The sequence below is a fragment of the Dermacentor silvarum genome, chromosome 1 (assembly GCF_013339745.2).
Source record: "Dermacentor silvarum isolate Dsil-2018 chromosome 1, BIME_Dsil_1.4, whole genome shotgun sequence".
In the NCBI taxonomy this organism is placed as follows: domain Eukaryota; kingdom Metazoa; phylum Arthropoda; class Arachnida; order Ixodida; family Ixodidae; genus Dermacentor; species Dermacentor silvarum.
This window is the reverse complement of record NC_051154.1, coordinates 187,336,204-187,353,550: the sequence shown is the minus strand read 5'-3', so window position 1 is coordinate 187,353,550 and position 17,347 is coordinate 187,336,204. Positions and strand designations below refer to the sequence as shown.

The following is a 17,347-nucleotide window of genomic DNA, read 5'->3' as shown; positions in this document are numbered from 1 at the left end:
GATTCGAAGCCATTGGCGAGGATTACCAAAGGCAGAGTCAGCGCCATTGCTGACAGCAGTGAATTGTTCCAATGGAAAACGCGGCACTAAAGAGAAAGAAGCCTGTTAGCGAACGTCAAAGTAGGTATGCCTGGCGTTTCCACAGTGGTGGCTTCGATCAATACCGTTTCGGACCTGTGATCATGCAAAAAGTCAGGAAAATCAGCCGGTGAATGGTTTTTTTGTTTCCAAAATTTCACACGTTCTTATGCATTCACTATATGGGGAACATGGCGGTGCTGTGAAGGCATCTGAATTATTGGGCTTGTCCGAAAAATCGGACGTTGACTGTATAGTACTATAACTATAAATCCAGTCTCAGCACCAGCACTACATCACAAGTTACCTGCCTCATATTACAACTGATAGCACAAGAAGGGCTCTACATTGTGGGGTCTCAGACGTGCTCTTGGGACAAAGGAACGAAAGTAGTACAAACAATCAAAAGGGCATTTATTGCTCCTTTCTTACACTATTGCACCCTAGCCGAATACTAGGTATTGGCTCAATGCATCATGAAACCTGATATACCCACACTTTGCGGCACACTTACTTAAGTTCCAGTCGTCGCTCACGAAGTGCTTTCATCTCCTCGGGTGTTCTTTGAACAAATGCATGGTACATAACTTCCCCAGTCATTAGGCCTTCTTCAATCTTCACCAATTTGAGTTTCATCCGTGGGCCGAGCTCTACCATCCTGAGAAACAATTGCAGTGAAATGAAAATGGTGGCATCTTTGAGCACACCCATAACACTTTTAATGTTCTTTTTCTTTAAACCTTTTTCCCTATACACTACGAGTAAAATGAAGTTCAATTTTAGGGACCCTAAAGTACACTTGAATTTTGGGTGTATATTATATAGACCATGTCATACAAATATACACCATTCTGCTGGGGTCCACAGCTGCAATTTCTTCCATGAAATGCAAGAACAGAGGCCACAGCTAGTGGCTCCAATGACACTGACATGAACTGCTGCAATTCATGACTCAGCAAGCATGTGGTTGGTCAACACTTTGGAATGGTCAACATTTATTGACTATGCCAAGGTTCAATGCTATCGTACGTCATTCCATTTTGATAGAAAGTATACTTCATAAATCGTTTCATCTGTGAGGCTTCAAAAGAATGCAAGATTGACAAGCCGTCGTATCAGTCCTTTCATGTAGAATAATGATGAATGGCTCATGCAAAACTTGGCCTGAATCATATGTGATAGAATGAAACAGTTTTTGGTCTGACGTCTTTATCGGCATGCAGAAGAGACACTCCATCGCAGACAATGGTCCTTTGTGTGCACTTAGGAGAGAATTTACTCAAGTGCCATGTGGTGAGTGATTTACATGCATACGTCCCCTCGTTTAACTCCATTTTGGGCAACATTAGCAAGTTCAACCAACTTAAGGGAGCCAAGTCGAAGGCCTCATGTGCTTCCAATAGCAGCTACCGTACTGAAATCACCAGCACCTCGCTCATGATTGGCTTACATTACATCATTCGTAGCACAGGATGTACATGCTCCTCTCTCTTTCGATTTTTTTTTTTTTTTTCAAAATGCGTTTTTCAAGAAACTTGCACTTATATGAGCATAGAACCCAAGATTCTGGTACCAAATTTGCAGAAGCAAATAAAGTATAAGATATTCTTCAGTGTCCCTTAAAGGTAAGATATCCCACCTCGTCTGGACAAAATATGTACTCGGCAGGACATCAGTTCATATTATATCCAGACAAGGTACGTTTCAATTTAAATTTTTTATTTTATGGACATAAGAGAGACCAAGATTCCAGAACTGGTTGGACCGGTGCTTCACGCCAGTTGCAGTTCCAATAGAACAGTAACAATCAGGCAAATACTGGTACTAATTATATAATATGGTTAAAGCAAACTAATATATATATATATATATATATATATATATATATACAGTGGAATCTCGATGATACGAGCACGGCTAATACAAATTTCCGGATGATACGAATTTTTCTGAGGTCCTGGCCGAGCACCATTACTTTGCAACGTGCTAGAGAACGGTTGTTACGAATCGATTTTCGACTCACGTCGGTTGATACGAATAAACGCCGCCCCACCGACGGCCGCGAAAGAGAACAGCGAGCAGTCACACGCGTTTTCCCTTTCTCTTTTGGGGCGGAGACGCGGACAGCGCGGAAGCCGCGACTGGGCGCGCCGCAGCAAGCGAAGGCTCGTGCGGTCTATCGCTTCAACGGAAACTGAGCGGCGTAAGCACAGCGCATACAAAAGTCAGAGCCGTGTGGAGATCGCTTTCAAGATACGGTGCGCGCGACAACACCGACAGCCGGCACAGGCGCAAAGTACAAGAACGCATTTGTTGGCAGAGTAGAAGCCTCCCCCCTCCCACTCCCTCTCTACCTTCCCGCTTTGATCCTTTCACGTGGGAGATTGCGTCGCCAGTTACCCTTGCGCTCGGTTGCAAGATACGCATTTGGTGCCGTAGCACAGCGTCGCTACGCCCCCCTCCTCCCCCTCCCTCCCTTACCCCCACGGCCTTTCGCGCGACAGAAGTTGCTTTTTCTCTCTGCTGTGCGTTCGCTGTCCGTGAAGGCGCGCGTCCCCCGCGCACTTTCACTCGCACATACGGCACGCGGCGACGACTTTGGACTCATGCTCCACGTCTCATGCTCCTCCTCCGCATCGCCCTCATTGATCTCCTCTCCCATCGGTGGGCGCACCTCGTTGAGAAGCGTGCTCGCTACCGCCCTTGTCGGCGAGATTTTACCGCGGAAGCCGCATTATAACCAGTATTTCGTCTCACGCGGCTGCACTGTAAGCGGTATCCGTATACATGGAGTTCTATGGGAAGGTAAACAGGAGTCGGAAAAGGCCGCATTGTAGCCAGTTCTTCAATATCAACGGTTACGTTATAAGTGATCTATACTGTAAATGCTTTTTATGTGCGTGTGCCTGAGTGAGTTCACCTCTGACTCTTTAATTTAGCTAGTTGTAATTGTGTTTCGATGATACAAATTTCGGCTAATACGAATATTTTTCGTGACCCCATGAGATTCGTATCATCGAGGTTCCACTGTATATATATACAGTGGAACCCCGATTATATGACTTTGAGGCGACCACGCAAAACCGTTGTATAATCGAACTAAGAATATCGCTCGTGATGCTCAGTCTTGCCCAAAAAAACAGGTACAGACCACCTGAACAAGCCCATGACACGAACCTGTGCTGCTTCCAAGGAAGGTAGGTCAAATTATAAAAAAATTACCGTATTTATTAGATTGTAATGTGAGTTTTTTTCTTTTCATAATTTTCGTTACCTGAACTCGACCCTCACGTTACATTCGAATAACGGCAAAATTGAGCATTTTAAAACAAATATTCTAAATCCTGGATTTATAGCGTTACGCTGGCAACCTGTAACTTTACGTCTTGAGCCAATCCATAGACAAGTTGACCAAAGTCAGAACTTGTTTTTGGTTGGAATCGACGCTGTTTTCGCTGTTTGTGACTGGTTACGGTGCTATTGTACCCTACCGCCTTTTGTGGTTCGACTATGTTCATTCGCGACGTTATGGCAAAAAAAATTAAATTAAATTAAACATTCTAAAACCACGATCTGATTAGGCACGCCGTAATGGGGGACTCCGGAAATTTGGATCACCTGGGTTAACGTGCACCTAAATCTAAGTACACGGGTGTTTTCACATTTCGCCCCCATCGAAATGAGGCCGCTGTGGCCGGGATTCGATCCCGCGACCTCGTGCTCAGCAGCCCAACACCATAGCCACCGAGCAACCACGGCGGGTGACGTTTTGGCGACGCAGCGCATTCGGTATGATGGTTGCTTTGAGAGACGAGCAATTCTGGTGGCCATGGAGTTGGGAAAGTCCGTCGCGGCTCGGTGCATCGACGTCAAGGAGTCGATAATTTGCGGATGGCGGGACCAGCGGGAGGCCAGTTGGGAAGGCTCTGTGCAACATGAAGTCGCCTGGTACTGACCCCGAATGAAATGATTGTGTGGTCTTTTAAGAAGTACTTAAATCTCAAACAAGCTCGACGGCATGGAAGATGACAATTCTCGGGCGATTCCTTTTGGAGATAGTTTCGCTTTCGCGAGACTCGGCTCGTCCCGGCACTATAATGTATCGGCACCCTCGAAGTATACTTCCGACAGCTCTCTTGGCGCTGACTGCAAGCTTAGGACAGCGCCAGAAACACTTGTCAGGGACGTTTTATGTGCCGAGTCATGTGAAATTTCGCGAAAGTGATAGCCCAAGAAGCCCACCCAAGGAAAGCCCTGTGTCCTCTTCAGTAGGGATGTGCGAATAGTGAATTTGGGGTTCAAAGCGAATAGTGATTTGGTCGAATAATTTTGAATCGAATAGTTCGAATAGTATATATCACAAATTACAGTAAAACCTAGTTATTTCGAATTTCACGGGACTGAAAAAAAAAATGTCCGAATTAACCGAATGCCAAATTATCAGGGTATCCAGAAAAATATAAGCAAATGCTTATGTCATCACGATTTTATTAGTGTTATGGATGAGCAAATCCTTTTGTTATTTTGCACAAAAGCAGTGCGGAAGCTGTAATTCTCGTCATCTCGTGACTGATTGGCTCTCGCAGCGGCGATCAAGGCCTCGCGACTTCCTTCGCAGCCCCTTCCTTCGTGCCGCGGCGCGCACCATCATTTGCGACACGCTTTACACTACCGCGCACACATTCCGATTATTTTTTCGCCAGTAAACTGACCGCCACAGATTGCACGTCCATCGCGATGTAGCCGGTGCTCTTCAACCTCAACACCTTGGCACCGAGTCAAACCGAAACAACTATTTGTCTCAATCGCGACCGCTATTGACACGATTATGAACGGCAACTTTGTGGTGCTTAAGGCACGTGGCCGACGCACGTACCGAGTCATAACGAAACTACCGTTCGCTGTAACAACTGCAGAGGAAATCGCGATCGCTATCTATGCGTATAGATGAGGCAACCTAAAGTTTGCCCACGCGGCACCAGCGCCGAATGCTCCCCTGTCGGACGGATGGAAGTGTCCAAGATCGTCGCTGGACCAGCGCGACCTCATCAACCAGGAAAAGTGGCACGCAATACTGCTGTGTTGCTGATTGCCACAACAGCCTCGAAAGCTCTAAAGGCACCCGTGAAGTCCTACAGAATTCCGGGAAGGTGATACGAGAAGGACAGACGACAAGCACGGATACAGTAGCCGACGGATTTTTCGGACTCCAAATATTTGAACTTGTTGGATATTCCGGACTTCATAGATGTACCGTTAGGGTTCCCATAGAGCTAATGCATTTTCGTGACCGATTTTTCGGATGAATCTAGGTGCCAATGTTCGATTTTCCGGACTAAATCGCTCGCTCCGAGCCACGCAACCCGATCTTGGGAGCCGCCAAGTTGGATTTTCCGCTGGCTTGGCTTCCAGTGGCCCCCTGTGTAGCCTGTCCGCTACACAGGGGGCCACTGCCACTCAAGGAAGAGCGGGCCATGCCCGCTCTTCCTTGATTGACAAAACGTTCCAAAAAGGGGCACTTGCTTTTTTTTTTTGGTCAGCTCAGCACTATCGTCATATTCACATAAGTGGAATCCATTTTTTTTTTTACTTTAAGATTCGGTTGCGCCATACGCTGTGTGCGGGTGAAAGCTTGCGAGAGCCGGCAACGCACACGGGAGAGCATAGGTTAATAAACTCTATGGGAGAGAGGAAGGCGGCCGGAAGCGCGCGGACTTCGTTGGCTCGCAGTGCACAGGGAGGGAGAAGGCGACAGAGACGTTGGTGAGCTACGTTTTTTTTACCTCTTTTTTCTCCCACTTTCCCGTCCCCGTTGGCGCTGAGCCCCGCTCCCTCAAGGACTGCAGAAGATAGCGCCAACCTTTCCTTTCCAAACGAACCACATAGTAGCTGCGTTCAGCCCTTGTGGCTGCTGCCGACGGAGCTACCACGCAGGCACCGTATCTTGAAAGCGATCTGCGATGGGTACAAAGGGCGTGCGCCGAGTGTCCGTAGCTTCGTATGTACTTTTTTTTTCCGACGTTCGCGTTGAAGCGAGAAAGGCCAATTTGCCCGCTGCTTCGGGCGCGCTTTCTAACTCCAGCGTTTTAACGAGTTTCCGCAGTCATCGAGCGAGATGTGTTCATGTGACCTGTGCGCGCATGACACCGTGCTTATTTAGTTAGTAAGCGCATATTTACAACTTTATACGGCCGATAAAACTAACATCCTTACTTCGTATAGCTGTCTTATTAATTTGCTATCGCAATCGATGCTCCGCCTTTTGGGCAAAACTGCGCCATTTTTCTTAAGCTGTTCTAAGCCTGATACTTTTCGGACTGTTCGATTTTTTGGACTATTTTTCAGTCCCCGCAAAGTCCGGAAAATCGGTCGGCTACTGTAACTGCAGTGCTCCGAGTCGTGTAAGTCACGTACTTTCGCATTCACATGCAATATCACAACCACTTGATAAAAACACAATAGTAATATGCCTGTATTTAGCGCATGGCCGTTTGTTTAGACGTGTCAGGTAGTTGAATCATACAGTAACACCTGCCGTGTTAGCTCAGCGGTAAAGGCATACGTGTTGCACCGCTAAACTCGACGACGCGAGCTCGATTCCCGGCCACGGCGGCCGCATTTCGATAGGGGCGAAATGCAAGAATACAGTTGTTACCGTGTACTTGCATTTTTGTGCATGGTGGTCAAAATTATTCCTGAGACCCTCCATTACAGCGTGCCTCATAATGATATCGTGGTTTTGGCACGCAAAACCCCCGAATTTAATTGATTGTACTGTTCGTTCACTCACGATCGGGAAGGACGAGCTCAAGAGAATTATATCCCTTTTCCAAACGCTGCAACTTAAATTGTTAGTTGTGCAGGCAACAAAAGAGGCCGCGTGCTACATCTCTTTTGTGTGGTGGCAATCCGTATTTAATGCAAGCTGCGGTCACCGTGTACATCAGTAAGCGGCAGATCGGAAAGCAGCTGCCCGAGACAAGCACCCGTTATGTTTATTGCTTGGCCATGAACAGAGCCACCAGCTAAACATACGTGGACGAGTCTGCATATGTGAATGGAGACAGTTTTTTGCAAAGATTTGAGCGTTGCTGCATCCAGTTATTTCCGCGGGCTCTATGTGCGATTTCACCAATTGAGGGTGTGGATTATATGTGAAAAAATACATAATTTCTATGTACAAGGCAGAGGAAGTAAAGAGACAACAAGGTTTGAATAAGTGACAGCTATGGTAACAAACATAGTATGTACTTTAGTTTATCTCAATGATGAAACCTGGGGCACGATCGGAAATTGTTGTTCGAAACACGTGTTCAGTTTGCGTTCAATTTCGCCTCACACAACTGGCCTAGGCAGTGTGACGTTGTCAGACACGCCCGGCGCCTTACAGCGTCGCGAGGCTAGGCCAATCACATGAGTCCAAACTGGACACAAACGGAACACGCGTTTAGAACAAATCTGCAATCATGCCCCTGCACTACCAGAACAAGATGCCAATCCTGTGCACCTTATTTTATTTTATTTTATTTATTTGTACATACTGCAGCCCTATTGGGCTATTGCAGGAGTGGGTATGAAAAGCAGAGGAATGATAAATAAGAAATAATAAAGGCAATACGAACAATACAAACCAAAACTATTCAATGGTTGCTAAGGATAAGATTAAAGGAAGAGAATGAGTAGGACCAAGCAAACAATTCCAGTATTCAATTACACAGGGAAATTGACTGCATTTAAAAGTGTCTGTACGGGCAAAATAAGGCGCGATGTTTAGGTGATGGTAACTTCTAGTATTAGATGGTTTTGCAGGAGTTAGGCAATTATCTGAAGATATATGGCAAGAGGAGTTAATAATGCAATGCAAAAACTTCAGTGATTCCGTGCGTCGGCGATCTGAGAGCGGTTCTAAGCCTAAGGATGAACGCGCTATAGAAGGTGAAAAATCCTTATCGTACCTACGGCATATGAAGCAGATCGCTTTGTTTTGGATGGTCTCAATCTGATTAATGTCGCATTGTTTGTGCGAATTCAAGACAGGAGAAGCATACTCTAGTATAGGCCAGATTAGCAATTTATACATCAGTAGTTTAGTATCCCTTGGCGCTGTGGTCAATGTGCGGCACAGATAGGTAACCCAACTTTTTCAATGCCTTTGAGGATATTAAATCTATGTGCTTCGACCAAGACATGCTTGGTGTGAAAATAAGACCCAAGGTATTTATATTCACTAATGATTTGAATTGGAGTATTATTACTTTGTAAGTGAAAACGGAAGGCGTCCTTTTATTAATGAAAGTCATAACAACTGTTTTACGAATGTTAATTGTCATTTGCCAGGTAGCGCACCAAGAGCTAAAATGAGAAAATTATATTTGAAGCTGTAAATGGTCCTGAAAGCAGGAACTTTTATGATATAATACACAGTCATCAGCATACAAATGTATATTTGAGGTTATGTGACGAGGCAAATCATTTCAGATCAAGAAAAGCAACGGACCCAGCACGGAACCTTGTGGCACTCCTGAGGGCACCTCTGTCACCCTGGAATTAGCTTTGTTAAAGGACACAAACTGAGATCGATCGAAGAGAAAACTAGAAATCCAGCTGAGAAGGCGGGGATTATGGCATCAAGTTTATACATCACCATGACTGTTTATGAACAAGACAATTTAAGAAATACAGCAAGCCTAGAATAAAATGGAACCTAGTTTGGCAAGAACTTTAGAAGTGCCTTAAGGAGCATCTCTTTTTTTTTTCCTACTCTTTGAGCATGATACAAGATGTCTGATAACAGGAATACACTCACCGGACAGAGCTCTGCTGGTTAAGCACATTTCCCCTGCTGCAGATCTTCTGGGGCAAGACGACTTGGTTAGAAGCACCATCCAGCTCGGCTTCACTCTCTGACAGCCCTCCCTGGTCCACGTACTCACTGATGTCTCGCAGGTGTCCCAAGTCTGGGACCTTGCTTTGCACAAGTTTCTTCACAGCCCGGTTGATACCACACGGAGCCACCTTGATGGTACTGCACAATGCAACATGACCTTTCCAATTTCAAATCACTCAAGATACTGCGCATTCTTGTGTCTAAACTTGCACCTACATATTAAAAACATTTATGAAATCATCCATGCATGGCATGCCCTCCCCTTTCCCAAGAGCACACCTCTCATCAAGTAGTGCAGCTTGCACTGAGCTACCTTGACGAGCTGCTTAAGGTGTATCTGCATCCTTTTCAATTTGTTGCAGAAAGCTTGTCAAATTAGTGTTCGTGGCATCATAAAATTTGTTTTACAGTACCCCATGGCTCATCCTGTTCTACTTTCCACCCTTGCAGCTTTTCGAATACAGCGCCGCTGCTGTGTTGAAATTTAGTGACAAGTATAACAAGAAAGCTACATACATGAGATCGACGTATGGGGCTCGTTCTTTACATCTGAACATACCAAGAACATCTATTTGTAGCAAAGTATGGGTTAAAGGGTGCACTCTGTACTAAGGCTTTTTGCATTTCCTGTGCACAATAGTGCAGCAAGGTTACGTGGCTCCTGCGCTGCCTGAAAAGTACAGCTACTGACTGCAAGATTGTGTCCATATTTCGCGTGAACGCTTTAATATGTTTGCCTTCTTAGGGTACTTCAGGCACTTTACAGGGGCTATCTATCTATCTACACTTGTATCTAACCGTTTTTCTGCCCTACTAGGTCACTGGGTAGTCTGTGGTTGTGTGGTTAGCACATCAGGCTGCTGTGCTGAGGTAACAGAGTGGCAAGATGGGCTTGCTGGTTCATCATGAAGGCAGTATTTCAGCGCTTAGTAAGGACGAGAACAAAGAAGGTGACGTACGAACACACAGGCGCTACTCACAACAATGAAGTTTATTGCCTTGACCACGCCGAACAATATAGTGTCATGGAAGTACGTCACCGACCACGTGAGCCGCATTGCTCGCAAGGAGCAGGGTGACAAAACAGGGCGTGCAAAAAGCAATGAAAATTTACTAGTACACGCGCAAAAAAGCAAGTTCCTTGTCACTCAACGCTAGGGAAGTCTTACTAATACAAGAGTCCCCATGATAGTTTATCTGCTCACTCTTGATTATTAGACGGGTTAGTTCACACTTGCTACTTCCAACTATCTGCGTTTTGTCAAAGAGAGGGAAACACCCACAAGTATGACAATGAATAGCTAGAAAACCACCTGAAGGCACTTTGTTAACTTTGTAGTTATGCTCCTTGAGCCGTTCATTCGCGCAGCGTCCCGTCTGCCCAACGTAACATCGGCCGCACTTCAACGGAATGCGATAAACGATGCCCGATCTGCACTCAGTGAACACATTCTTGTGTTGCTTTTTGCAGCTTTTCTTTACTTTCTCAGTCGGGTCAGTAGTCCTACATAACCTACCCAGCTTGCTAGGTGCTGAGAAAACAACTTGTACATTGTCCCAAGCAGCTAGTTTCTTCAGATTGTGCGACACTTGATGGATATAAGGGATAACTGCTACATTACGCTTCTAAAAAGGAGGCCTAGCATCCGCGTTGGAAGAACCAACAACGGTTTTCTTGCGTCGAAGGACAGCCTCTGCGACCGACACCAACATATCAGTTGGGTAACCGGACTTTAAAAGCCTTGAAACTTGTTCGTTGAAGCTGGATGGCACTAAATGGCAGCAAGACTTATCAAGTGCGTTATTAAAGCACATCTTAGTAATACTACGTTTTATCAATTTAGAATGGTTAAAATGAAATGCTAAAAGCGCTTTGTTAGGTCTGGGTGCATAAGACCAACATGTGCGGTGATCAGTGAACACTAATTTCACGTCTAGGAACCTAATGGTACCGTTAGCAGGCATTTTGACAGTCACTACAAGGGGAAAAAGACAATTACGTATAGCTGATACGATGTCATCACACTCTTCTTGTAGCTGCTCAAAGGAGCAATCCAGGAACACAATAAAATCATCTACATATCTAAAGATTTGCACGCATTTGCTAAAAAATTCTAGGCGATGGGACAGGTCACGGTGAATTTTTGCTAAGAACAAATCACTTAACATCGGTGCAAGACAGGAGCCGATACAGACTCCTTTCTTTTGTAACAAGGGAATGCTATTCTATTGAATGAATGTCGAACAGAGATAAAAGTTAAGCATTTCTAGAAAACTGTCGACGGAATTACCAGCTTCAAAGAAAACTTAACGAATCCGTATTCATCAATGCATTCCTCGACGCAACGTAACAAATCATGTGGCAAGGAATAATATAGATCTGTCACATCAACTGAAAAGGCTTTCATCCCAACGTCTGTGCGGGGCTTCACAAATTCAATCACTTCATTAGAATTCTTTACCCCCCCCCAGAAATGGATCTTTTATTTCCAGCCATTTCAACCTGCCATTTAGATAGGAACGCGACTTGCTTTTGCCACGTGCCTTGCTCCGAAATGATGACTCTAAAAGGTATCCCCTCCTTGTGTGTTTTGGCACTGAAGAATACATCTAATGACATGCTATCAGATTTTTCGATACCTTTGCGCAGTTTATCAAGACCCAGGTTCTTGCAAAGTTGCACCGCACGTGCTTTTACTTTAGGCAAGGAAACTGACCTATGCTCATTAAAAACGGCTGACAAAGCATCGTTAGCTTTTCTAAAGAAACACTCGCGTGAAAATAGAGCAAACCTAACAACCTAACACTCACGTGAAATAGAGCAAACCTAGCAAACCTAAGCGCTAAAATACTGCCTTCATGCTGAGGTAACAGGGTTCGAAACCAAACACCGGATCAACTTGGGGCACCGAGTGTGCGAATGTGCACATACGTGCCTCTCTTCAACGAAGCTCTTTCACGCCGACATGGGTTACTATAGATGCGGGACTGGGCAGGCACCACTGGGTATCTGCCATTTGGTCTGTGCTGGTCTTCAATGAACCTCTTTGATGCCAACGTAGGTCACTGGGTACAGGCCGCTCTTCGATGATGATTAGTGGAGTTTATTGGCGCAAGGGCCAGATGTGGCCAAAGAGCGCCAACATGCCGCTCTTCAATGAACTTCTTTGACACCAACTTTGGCAGCTGCCGTAAAATTCCGAGCAAGCACCCCCCCCCCCCCTTACGTCGAAATTACCGGCAAAGTTGTGGGGGGGGCTATTGCGGAATGGAAGCAAAATTCAAGATGGCGATGACAAAATTTTCCTGCCACGGTAAAAAAAAATGCAGTGGGAATGGAATTCAAATTTTATTTAACATGAACTTCATTAAGTCAAAGATTTGTCAGTGCAGTTTATCACTCTAAAAACCACCGAAAGAACTGCAGAAATAGCGCATCGACGCTGCACCGGCGACACAAACATCGGTTATGCAGCTTCTATTCCAGCCAAAATGACATCTGCTAGAGCAAAGTTACAGGTAATGTTCACTTGATTACAAACCATGGCCACGGTCAAACGTTTAGCATAACGAGAGTTCCAATACAAGTCAAGCGCAGCTGTAGTACATGGCTACCGACGGCGGACAGCGAACCTCGGCTCGGCCATGCTCGCATCGCAGCTAGCGGCGCCGCTAATATCAGCATGTTTTTCTTCTTCGTGTGAAATTATTTTGAGGAGAGGATAAAGCGACAACAATGGTAACAATACATTGCTGCTTGGGAGCGTAGGCAGTTAGTTCCGAAGCGCCGTCTGCTACAGATTCGAAGTGAACTGGAAAAGGCCTAGCGACAATATCGGTTGCTCAGCGATATTGGAGTGATCAGCAGCGGTGAAGCTGCTGGCGACGCCAGAGCGTAGCTGCAACCACTCCTCTGTCGCCGAGTGGTCAAGTTGCTATGCCGCAGCGAAATCCTCTGTACTATGTGACTGGCAGATCTTGCTGTGGTTTGTGGACCGGCCGGGTGCAACCATGATAGGATGAAACGGCGCATCGGGGCACCCCAGTGCAATTCGCCGAATTTGTTATTATTTTCACGGACTGGATGTGGCAGGCCAGTGTTGCCTGGGCGTGGAGCAAGGGGGAGGGGGGCACTTGCTCGGAATTTTACAGAAGGTATGTGCCACTCTACAATGATGAAAAAGATCCCCTTGATTTTCTCCGATGCTGAGCGGAATGGAACAAACGTCATTAAGGATTCCTCATGGACAGCAACTCGACGCATTTGCAGGCTACGCCACAAATGCCCTGGGTATGTGCCACTTTTCAATGAACGCCTTTCACGCCAACGCTTTAGCAAGCTGCACCAAGAATGCACTGGACATGTGCCACTCTTCAATGAACCTCTCGCCAACTTGGGTCACTTGCCGCACATTCATGTGCGGCAAGTGAGGGAACAATTCTGAGCTTTCGCAGGCCTCGGCGCACCATGCTTTTTGTCTCGAAGGCCACATGCGGACTTCTTGGCAGAGACACTAGATGGCACAGCCTGTTCAGAAAGAAGCACAAGAGAGGAGCCCGGTTGTCACATAATGCATTTCTCAGCGATCACACGTACCGGTGCACCATGCATTCCGAATGCCACCCCAGGCTTTGCGGTGGCTGCGCTAGATGGTGCCGAGTGTTCTTCAGGAAGCACGAATGAGGAGCCTCGCTGCAGTACACACCTCATACATAATCGTTTCGACGGTGCCTAGATTGATTTAATGCTAACGCTTATTGTCAACAGTCATTGAGAGATATTTTTTTTTTTTTCATCACACAACCTTATGCGTGGAATGATGTTCGAGCCAGTGTTCGAGGACAGCTTCCGATATTGAACAGCGCAGTATCAATGTGGTGCATAGAGGTAAGTTGGTCTCCTCTTTTGTTGCTTCTGCAGTTGATTCGAAAGAAGCTCATTGACTAAGTAGTGGCAATTTGTGCCCTCGTGCACCATGACTTGTTATTGCGCATACAAATTCTTGTAAAGTAAGTACGCTACTTTCCATGGGCAATGCTGTTCATGTAACATTCCTGGAAATGCGCCCCTACATGGGCATGTATAGGAACATGACACTCACGGGCTCCGCACTTTATATGTACTGTAGCTGTTTTGGCTAATGAGACTGAGCTTCCGCTGCTCTAACACCACCTGAAAGCTATGTGTTCTCTATAGCAACAAAAACACTCATTTGGGATGAAAACTGCAGTAGATACCTTTCTTTTTACTCCCATTGCATAACTTTACATGTAGCGCAATGTCAAAGGACAGTTTCACTTTTTAACAGTGCATTCGCGGTGTACCAGACTACGGCTGTTCCCGCCCATGTTATTGAATGAATCAGCAACGAAGCTGTAGAATAAAGCCATCCCAAGGTCGTTGCATATGGCAGCAAGCACGTCTTTTTTTTTCAAACCAGATGCATATTTATTAACGATTTACTTTTGTATAGGCTGCACACAATAAGTTAGCACTCAAATACAAGGAAAAAGTGCAGCCCTCCCACGTGCATATATGGTACTTGGATAAGAAGGCTACTTTTCTAAAAAATTTGCATGTCACACATTTCATTAATGCAATAAAATTAATTTGAGGGTCGAATTTTTTATTGCGGAAAGAGTGCCTCCATCGTATATTTTTGAAATGGTAGTTTTCAGTAGTACGAGATGATTGAAAACTTTATGAACACAGCAAAAATTTATTGCAAACAATATTTGCGAGATGTTCCGGTCGCATCGCACTCAGTCCCTGATCTGTTCGTTGGAAATTTTTCATCCGACAAGGAGCTGTCATCTGTTGATTCCAACTTGGTACTTGGTTCTTACTCCAAGTAAGAAAAAATGCTGAGCAGTTTTGGTATGACTGCAAGCATTCATACCAAAACTGTGACTGCACGCACGCCAGTGTATGGGAATATGTGAACTGCAACTGAATAAATAGCCACAACGGAAGGCAAAAAAAAGCTTATTAATATATCTAAACTTCTGCCGTGCAAGACTATTGACCCTTTTCGCGGCGATCCCGTGGGAGCTGCCATGTTTGATCACGTGGGGATGAGTCCATTGCTTGCCTCAACTGCCTCCATGTTTATAACAAATGTGTATGACGCTGGTGCGGTTATGCAAGCCTCTGTTTCGGAAGATATCGTAGACGGTGCCTGGGTGGACGATAGAAAGCATTGGCCACAGCTTCAGATAACATGCAAAAGCGCTTTCGGAGCTGATTAAGCTATGTCCAAAGGGTGCAAGCAGTGTATATGGTGCTTGTTCTAAAAGCGGGGCTAAATATGTATTTCAAGCTATCCAAACTTCCCGCCAACGAATTGAATCAGGATTAATGTGGTTTGCGCTTTGTTTTTTATTTGGCAAATATTTTGAAGCAGCGGCTTGTCACGTTTTGAGGCCATGCGCCGCCGAAAGCGCCATCTCTTTTTTCTAGAACTGCTCTGCGAAAAGGGTCAATATCTAAGCGACCAGGAACACGATATCGGTAGCTAAAAAAAAGGTGATATCGCTTTCAAGGTAGCAGATGGCACGTGCGACCAAGTGAGCGAGAACCTAGAGGAAAACAAGTCGAACGGTATACTCCGGTGAGTGGAAAGGCAACTTCAAATGAGTCTGTGCGACTCCATAAAGATGGCAGCACCTCTCAACAACCAGTGTGGTCAGGTATGTGCAACATATCAAAACACAATATCAGCCCGACAAAAACCCTCAAAGGATTAAAGCAGTCCACATTCAAGAAGCACACAGGCACACCATCTATACAAACAATAGTGCTAAAAAGCACATACAGTGCACAAGAACCTTACTGACGGAAAAGAAAAAAAAAATCCCAGCAATCTGGATGCACACCTCTTTACCATGCTGCACAATAGTCTTGCATTACCTCCCAATTCTGCTTACAAAATCTAATGCGCCTGCATAGCTATCATGGATATAACTAGAGCACCATGCTCTTATGTAAAGCCCCTCCATGTGCACGCCACGACTGCTTTTGCAACGTAGTATTACCAGATGTGGATGTGTGCTGCCATTCCCTGATTCATTGCTAACACCATTTCCATCTTGTTGCTGCTCGCTCTCACACGTTCAGACCCACACTTGCACCTCCCAATGCAGAAGCAGCTTCAACTAGAAACCAGCAGCTGATAAGTTTTACTCGACACAGGAAATTATGAAGTGAGCGACAGAGAAGCACTGAGGAGGAGGGAAGCTTGGTGCTACCTAAACTGTCCAGTGAAAACGTGTATGGAGGGGCATTACTCAAACGCATCATGCTCAGGCCACAAACTAAAAGAATCCTGCAACATTATTTTCACTGGTAATTATTTCGCATCAAAGGATTCCTGGTAAGTTGAATGCAAAACAAATAACAAAGTTCATAGTTACTCAATGTACAAAAGGTAAAATAAAAGCAGATGAAAAGGTATGGCCATGCCCTTTGACAGTTTCCTTGCCCACGTTTGACTAAAGTAGGCTGGTTTGTTACTAAATCTGATCCTCGCCGATTCAATAAAATTATAAAAGGAACACTGTTTCCCCATTTTCAAATAACTATAATCTTGCATCGCTATGACGTCAGCATTAGTAAAGCCAAATTGCACCCAATATAGACTGCATGCAAAGGCGTGCAGTCTGTGAGGAGTAGTGGGAAACTGGATGTCACAAAAAAATTATTCAATGCTTATTACCAGTTATTAGAGGATGAGATAGCACACACTATGCACCTGATGAGTGTAGATTACACACAAAAATAAATGTCAGACTTACTAGTGGCGAAAATCAATAGTCTGATCCGTAGAGTCATAGTTCAGAAGAAGGCATCTCCTTATAGTGTTCAATTTTACCTGAAAAAAAAAAAAAAAAAGCATAGGAATTTAACCTTTTTCTGTGAATTTTATGCTCTTTACCTAGCAACAGGCTTCATTCAAATTTAGTCTAATCATACAATTTCTCGGCTTTTGGATTGATCATTGCCTCATTTTAAATACCATTCCATCAGCAGAATACATAAGGAAAGTGCCCTGGGAAAAATCAGCTACAAGGTATGCTCTAAGGAACAAACGCATAGCATTCTCATGCTAATTTAAAGGCCTTGAATAGTATCAGACTTATCCCACGCAAGCACAGAATTTATCAACTCTTTTGACAGGCAGTGTAAAACATAATTCCCACCATTTTCACCTTGCTGCTAAGCTCAATAAAGTGGTCTTCCTAATACAAGACTGTGTAGCCATCTTGTAGAAACTGTGCGAAACCAAGAAAAAAATTGCTGCTGCCATCTAAGGCATTTATGAAGAATTTCTTGCAGTTTGCTCCTCGCCACTGTATGAATTTCCTATCCTGCCTAGCGCACCA

General features: G+C 45.0%; 1 protein-coding gene across 1 annotated transcript in view; it reads right to left on the bottom strand.

The window, feature by feature from the left end:
• The window catches only part of LOC119436527 (suppressor of SWI4 1 homolog), a 38,728-nt gene that overhangs the window by 10,732 nt on the left and 10,649 nt on the right, over positions 1–17,347 (bottom strand). Inside the window, exons 4-6 of the mRNA XM_037703396.2 lie at positions 16,760–16,836; positions 8,885–9,103; positions 593–736 (exon numbers count right to left, since the gene is read on the bottom strand). Coding sequence (XP_037559324.1) covers positions 593–736; positions 8,885–9,103; positions 16,760–16,836 — 440 coding nt within the window. The remainder of the gene's footprint in view (positions 1–592; positions 737–8,884; positions 9,104–16,759; positions 16,837–17,347) is intronic.